Source organism: Gobio gobio, assembly GCF_949357685.1.
Source record: "Gobio gobio genome assembly, chromosome: 5".
NCBI classification, from domain to species: domain Eukaryota; kingdom Metazoa; phylum Chordata; class Actinopteri; order Cypriniformes; family Gobionidae; genus Gobio; species Gobio gobio.
Genome location: NC_137101.1, coordinates 828,531 through 836,186, shown reverse-complemented (window position 1 = coordinate 836,186; position 7,656 = coordinate 828,531). Strand labels below are relative to the sequence as shown.

General features: G+C 40.5%; 1 protein-coding gene across 1 annotated transcript in view; it reads right to left on the bottom strand.

The window, feature by feature from the left end:
* Positions 1–1,096: 1,096 nt before the first annotated feature.
* Positions 1,097–7,656, bottom strand: part of syn3 (synapsin III) — a gene marked incomplete at both ends in the record, with an annotated part of 75,800 nt that continues 69,240 nt past the window's right edge. The window contains 5 exons of the mRNA XM_079817859.1: positions 1,097–1,223; positions 4,556–4,694; positions 4,820–4,862; positions 5,005–5,133; positions 7,650–7,656. The exon at positions 7,650–7,656 is cut by the window's right edge and continues 96 nt beyond it. Coding sequence (XP_079673985.1) covers positions 1,097–1,223; positions 4,556–4,694; positions 4,820–4,862; positions 5,005–5,133; positions 7,650–7,656 — 445 coding nt within the window. The remainder of the gene's footprint in view (positions 1,224–4,555; positions 4,695–4,819; positions 4,863–5,004; positions 5,134–7,649) is intronic.

The window sequence follows — 7,656 nt, the reverse complement described above, 5'->3', positions numbered from 1 at the left end:
AGTAAAAATTATGGCATACTAAATCATAATTATGAGATAAAAAGTAAAAAAATATGACATACTAAGTCCTAATAATGAAATAAAAGAAAAAATGATGACATACTAAGTAACAATTATGAGATAAGTCATAATTATGACTTAGTATGTCATAATCTTTAATTTTAAGTCATAATTATGAGATTAAAAAGTAAAACATTATGACATACTAAGTCACTATTATGAGAAAAGTAATAATTATGAGATAAAAGAAAAAATTATGACATATTAAGTCATAATTATGAGATAAAAGTATACAATATTTTTTTACTTAAGTCAAAATTATGAGATAAGTCATAATTATGAGATAACAGTAAAAATTATGGCATACTAAATCATAATTATGAGATAAAAAGTAAAAAAATATGACATACTAAGTCCTTATAATGAGATAAAAGAAAAAATGATGACATACTAAGTAACAATTATGAGATAAGTCATAATTATGACTTAGTATGTCATAATCTTTTAAGTCATAATTATGAGATTAAAAAGTAAAACATTATGACATACTAAGTCACTCTTATGAGAAAAGTAATAATTATGAGATAAAAGTAAAAATGATGACATATTAAGCCATAATTATGAGATAAAAAGTAAAAAACTATTATATACTAATATATATTATATACCAATCACGCTTCTCCGTCTGACAATCCCATGGACGAGTCTGGGTTTGGCGGTTGCCAGGAGAACGGGACTTGCTCTTAATGCGTCAACAAGACATTTTGGACAATTTCACGCTCCCAACTTTGCGGGAACAGTTTGGGGACGGGCACTAAACCTTTGGCGATATAGTGTATTTTAGAGCTTGGCTATGGATGTGTGATATCTCACTTTTTTTAAATATCCCGGTTTTCCAACACCACTGTTCTTCGATCATAATGAAAAAAACAAAACAAAAGATAAAGATAACGTGAGTTTTTTAACGCTCATGTGGAGCCCCGGCCCCTGGATCATCAGAGCCGTTAAAAACAAGACATCACAGATGCGACACAATCCAACGACTTCTCAAACACACACACACACGCCGTCCGGCCAGCACGAGTGTGTGTGTGTGTTAGTCGGAGAACAGGCTGGCGAAGGATTGGCGGAGGCTGCGGATGGTCTCGGCTTTGGCCTCGTCGTCCGTCACGTTCCCGCCGCGCAGAGTCTCGCTGAAGGTGTTGGTGAGCGACTGCGATTTACTGGAAGATACAACCACACACGCCAGTTCAGAATCACTGATGGCCGGAGGGGAGAGTGAGGCATGCTGGGATGGGACTCTCCGTCATTCATCAACACAGATCTAAGCCCTCAAACACGTGAATCCAGCCTTTTAAACCTGTTAACGGTCACTGGCCCACCGATGGGCCCATTTGCCACTGCTGGCTTAAAACATCTGAACACTAGTTAACTGCTGGCTTAAGCCTCTAAACACTAGTTAACTGCTGGTTTAAGCGCCTGAATACTAGTTAACTGCTGGTTTAAGCATCTGAACACTAGTTAACTGCTGGTTTAAGCGCCTGAATACTAGTTAACTGCTGGTTTAAGCATCTGAACACTAGTTAACTGCTGGTTTAAGCGCCTGAATACTAGTTAACTGCTGGTTTAAGCCTCTAAACACTAGTTAACTGCTGGTTTAAGCCTCTGAACACTAGTTAACTGCTGGCTTAAGTGTCAGCACACTAGTTAACTGCTGGTTTAAGCCTCTGAACACTAGTTAACTGCTGGCTTAAGTGTCTGAACACTAGTTAAGCTTAACTAGCCAGCTTAACTAGCTGGCTTAAGTGTCTGAACACTAGTTTACTGCTGGTTTAAGTGTCTGAACACTAGTTAACTGCTGGTTTAAGCATCTGAACACTAGTTTACTGCTGGTTTAAGTGTCTGAAAACTAGTTAACTGCTGGTTTAAGCGTCTGAATACTAGTTAACTGCTGGTTTAAGTGTCTGAACACTAGTTAACTGCTGGTTTAAGTGTCTGAACACTAGTTAACTGCTGGTTTAAGCATCTGAACACTAGTTTACTGCTGGTTTAAGTGTCTGAAAACTAGTTAACTGCTGGTTTAAGCGTCTGAATACTAGTTAACTGCTGGTTTAAGTGTCTGAACACTAGTTAACTGCTGGTTTAAGTGTCTGAACACTAGTTAACTGCTGGTTTAAGCATCTGAACACTAGTTAACTGCTGATGTAAGCGTCTGAACACTAGTTAACTGCTGGTCTAAGCGTCTGAACACTAGTTAACTGCTGGTTTAAGCATCTGAACACTAGTTAACTGCTGGTTTAAGCGTCTGAACACTAGTTAGCTGCTGGTTTAAGCGTCTGAACACTAGTTAAATGGCTTAAACGTCTGAACACTAGTTAACTGCTGGTTTAAGCGTCTGACCACTAGTTAACTGCTGGATTAAGCATCTGAACACTAGTTAACTGCTGATTTAAGCGTCTGAACACTAGTTAACTGCTGGATTAAGCATCTGAACACTAGTTAACTGCTGGTTTAAGCGCCTGAATACTAGTTAACTGCTGGTTTAAGCATCTGAACACTAGTTAACTGCTGGTTTAAGCGCCTGAATACTAGTTAACTGCTGGTTTAAGCCTCTAAACACTAGTTAACTGCTGGTTTAAGCCTCTGAACACTAGTTAACTGCTGGCTTAAGTGTCAGCACACTAGTTAACTGCTGGTTTAAGCCTCTGAACACTAGTTAACTGCTGGCTTAAGTGTCTGAACACTAGTTAAGCTTAACTAGCCAGCTTAACTAGCTGGCTTAAGTGTCTGAACACTAGTTTACTGCTGGTTTAAGTGTCTGAACACTAGTTAACTGCTGGTTTAAGCATCTGAACACTAGTTTACTGCTGGTTTAAGTGTCTGAACACTAGTTAACTGCTGGTTTAAGCGTCTGAATACTAGTTAACTGCTGGTTTAAGTGTCTGAACACTAGTTAACTGCTGGTTTAAGTGTCTGAACACTAGTTAACTGCTGGTTTAAGCATCTGAACACTAGTTAACTGCTGATGTAAGCGTCTGAACACTAGTTAACTGCTGGTCTAAGCGTCTGAACACTAGTTAACTGCTGGTTTAAGCATCTGAACACTAGTTAACTGCTGGTTTAAGCGTCTGAACACTAGTTAGCTGCTGGTTTAAGTGTCTGAACACTAGTTAAATGGCTTAAACGTCTGAACACTAGTTAACTGCTGGTTTAAGCGTCTGACCACTAGTTAACTGCTGGATTAAGCATCTGAACACTAGTTAACTGCTGATTTAAGCGTCTGAACACTAGTTAACTGCTGGTCTAAGCGTCTGAACACTAGTTAACTGCTGGTTTAAGCGTCTGAACACTAGTTAACTGCTGGTTTAAGCGTCTGAACACTAGTTAGCTGCTGGTTTAAGCGTCTGAACACTAGTTAAATGGCTTAAACGTCTGAACACTAGTTAACTGCTGGTTTAAGTGTCTGAACACTAGTTAACTGCTGGCTTAAGCGTCTGAACACTAGTTAACTGCTGGTTTAAGCGTCTGAACACTAGTTAACTGCTGGATTAAGCATCTGAACACTAGTTAACTGCTGATTTAAGCGTCTGAACACTAGTTAACTGCTGGCTTAAGCGACTGAACACTAGTTAACTGCTGGTTTAAGCGTCTGAACACTAGTTAACTGCTGGTTTAAGCATCTGAACACTAGTTAACTGCTGGCTTAAGCGTCTGAACACTAGTTAACTGCTGACTTAAGTGTCTGAACACTAGTTAACTGCGGGTTTAAGCTTCTGAACACTAGTTAACTGCTGGTTTAAGCGTCTGAACACTAGTTAACTGCTGGATTAAGCATCTGAACACTAGTTAACTGCCGGTTTAAGCGTCTGAACACTAGTTAACTGCTGGTTTAAGTGTCTGAACACTAGTTAACTGCTGGTTTATGTGTCTGAACACAGGTTAACTGCTGGTTTAAACGTCTGAACACTAGTTAACCAATGGCGGAAAGCCTTGTTTTGCCCTCCTATAAGGGTGTGACGTCACATGAAAACTATGAATTGGCTACTTATTTAACCAATCGTGGTAATACACACATGTATTTAAACTGATTCGTGTCTATATTCCTCCATTTAAATAGCGAATCCCCCATGGTGCAGCACAACTGGCTTTTAAAGGGAAAGGGAGATGACTCACTAAGAGACGAGGGACAACCCTTTTGGACCATGCGCCGGGCGCACCGACCATTTTTCCCATCGTTAAACTAGCAAAAGTGTAGTGAATAGGGACCAATGGGTTAACTTTTGCTGAAACACCTGAATTCACCTTTTCAATTTCTAATAAATCTCACGATTATTGTCAAATATTGGGTTTAATCTTGTTTTCTTTCAATAGCACAGTTCGGTTTTGGAGCTGATTGATTGATCTGAACCTGATAAGACTCTTGAACTAAAACGGAGAGATGCACATGAGCGCCACACACACACACACACACACACACACACACACACACACACACACACACACACACACACACACACACACACACACACACACACACACACACAGAGGGTCTTACTTGAGCTGCGCTGGCTGTTTCTGTGCGCTGCCACCGGTGGAGGGAATAGGGCCTGGCTGGTACGCCTGACTGGGCGAAGTAGTGGCAGATCGGGCGCGCTGGGGCGAGGCTTGACCCGACTGAGACGAGCGAGGACCACCTACACACACACACACACACACACACACACACACCTGATGGTCAGCTACATCACATCAGTGCTTTAGACTGTACCAGTCAAACATCTGGAATAATGTTTTAAGTCCAGTAGAATGTGTTGTGCACCTGGAGCTCGTTTCGGTTGGGTCGTCTGCGGTCCGGGTTGAGTCTACACACACACACACACACACACACACACACACACACACACACACACACACACACACACACACACACACACACACACACACACACAGATTAGTTAAACTCCACAGATTCATCCACAGGTTCAGTTTAAAGCGGTGCGCTACCTTAGAGCTCGCCTGCGGTGTGGTGACGCCCAGCAGAGTCAATGCCATCTTACTCATGACCAGATCACAGATCAGCTGACGGTCCTCCTCCACGTGCTCACCAATCAGAGGCATGGAGCTGTCCATCACCTGACCAACACACACACACACACACACACACACACACACACGCAAATATATCTTATTTCAGTTCATGTTTATAATATATTATAAAATAAATAAACATATTATTCATTTGTTTCAAGTAACGAAAATGTTTAGAAATGTATTATTTTAAGTAAATATTATTTTTGACAGCTCTCAGAAAGGCTGCAGTGCTGATCTGTGTCCACTGGGCGGCGCTAGAGTCACACTCCATGGCCTGATGCTTCTACTTCTGCTCTATCATGCGAGAGAAATTATTCAAAACGATGTGAAATGTAAACCATGCCCACGTGACTGACAGAAGGTGTGTCAATTCTAGAACAAGTCAAAGTTTGATCATCCAAATCATTTGAACTGTAATCTGGACCGCTTCACATGAATCATTACTCGGAGGAATGTGGGTGAAACTCATGACATCATCAGTGGAGCGTATCTAATCGGAGCGCTGATGATGTCAAGCTGCTATAAATGGAACACTATCAGGAGACTCTTATTATACAACACAATAACTGGAATGACAACAACAATATACAGTATATCATATTAAGTTTCAAGTTTACTTTGTTTATACAGCATCATTAAAACAGTAGCAGTTGACCAATGTGCTTTACAACATCGGATCAAATAAATAAAGACAAAGGAAAAGAACGATTTTATATACTTTTATGTAATTTAAAAATACAATTTTAAGCGTCTGAACACTAGTTAACTGCTGACTTAAGCCTCTGAACACTAGTTAACTGCTGGTTTAAGTGTCTGAACACTGGTTAACTGCTGTTTTAAGCGTCTGAACACTAGTTAACTGCTGGTTTAAGTGTCTGAACACTAGTTAACTGCTGGTTTAAGTGTCTGAACACTAGTTAACTGCTGGTTTAAGTGTCTGAACACTAGTTAACTGCTGGTTTAAGTGTCTGAACACTAGTTAACTGCTGGTTTAAGTGTCTGAACACTAGTAAAGTGTTGGTTTAAGTGTCTGAACACTAGTTAACTGCTGGTTTAAGCGTCTGAACACTAGTAAAGTGTTGGTTTAAGTGTCTGAACACTAGTTAACAGCTGGCTTAAGCGTCTGAACACTAGTTAACTGCTGTTTTAAGCATCTGAACACTAGTTAACTGCTGGCTTAAGCGTCTGAACACTAGTTAACTGCTGTTTTAAGCATCTGAACACTAGTTAACTGCTGGCTTAAGCGTCTGAACACTAGTTAACTGCTGGCTTAAGCGTCAGAACACTAGTTACCTGCTGGTTTAAGCGTCTGAACACTAGTTAACTGCTGGCTTAAGCATCTGAACACTAGTTAACTGCTGGTTTAAGCGTCTGAACACTAGTTAACTGCTGGTTTAAGCGTCTGAACACTAGTTAACTGCTGGCTTAAGCGTCTGAACACTAGTTAACTGCTGGCTTAAGCGTCAGAACACTAGTTACCTGCTGGTTTAAGCGTCTGAACACTAGTTAACTGCTGGTTTAAGCGTCTGAACACTAGTTAACTGCTGCTTTAAGTATCTGAACACTAGTTAACTGCTGGCTTAAGCGTCTGAACACTAGTTACCTGCTGGTTTAAGCGTCTGAACACTAGTTAACTGCTGGCTTAAGTGTCAGAACACTAGTTAACTGCTGGCTTAAGTGTCAGAACACTAGTTAACCGCTGGTTTAAGTGTCTGAACACTAGTTAACAGCTGGCTTAAGCATCTGAACACTAGTTAACTGCTGGTTTAAGCATCAGAACACTAGTTAACTGCTGGTTTAAGCGTCAGAACACTAGTTACCTGCTGGTTTAAGCGTCTGAACACTAGTTAACTGCTGGCTTAAGCGTCTGAACACTAGTTACCTGCTGGTTTAAGCGTCTGAACACTAGTTAACTGCTGGTTTAAGTGTCTGAACACTAGTTAACTGCTGGTTTAAGTGTCTGAACACTAGTTAACTGCTGGTTTAAGTGTCTGAACACTAGTTAACTTCTGGCTTAAGCGTCAGAACACTAGTTACCTGCTGGTTTAAGCGTCTGAACACTAGTTAACTGCTGGCTTAAGCATCTGAACACTAGTTAACTGCTGGCTTAAGTGTCAGAACACTAGTTAACTGCTGGCTTAAGTGTCAGAACACTAGTTAACCGCTGGTTTAAGTGTCTGAACACTAGTTAACTGCTGGTTTAAGTGTCTGAACACTAGTTAACTGCTGGTTTAAGTGTCAGAACACTAGTTAACTGCTGGTTTAAGCGTCTGAACACTAGTTAACTGCTGGCTTAAGTGTCTGAACATTAGTTAACTGCTGGTTTAAGCGTCTGAACACTAGTTAACTGCTGGTTTAAGCGTCTGAACACTAGTTAACCGCTGGTTTAAGCATCTGAACACTAGTTAACTGCAGGTTTAAGCGTCTGAACACTATGTCTCAGCCTCAAGTTTTTATAACAATATTTTGCTTGTTTTGTCTTATTTTAAGTAATCTTGAGGCCTGAACCGTGACCGATCTCCACACGGATGTAATGAGTATCATGGGAAAGAGCAAACCTCTATG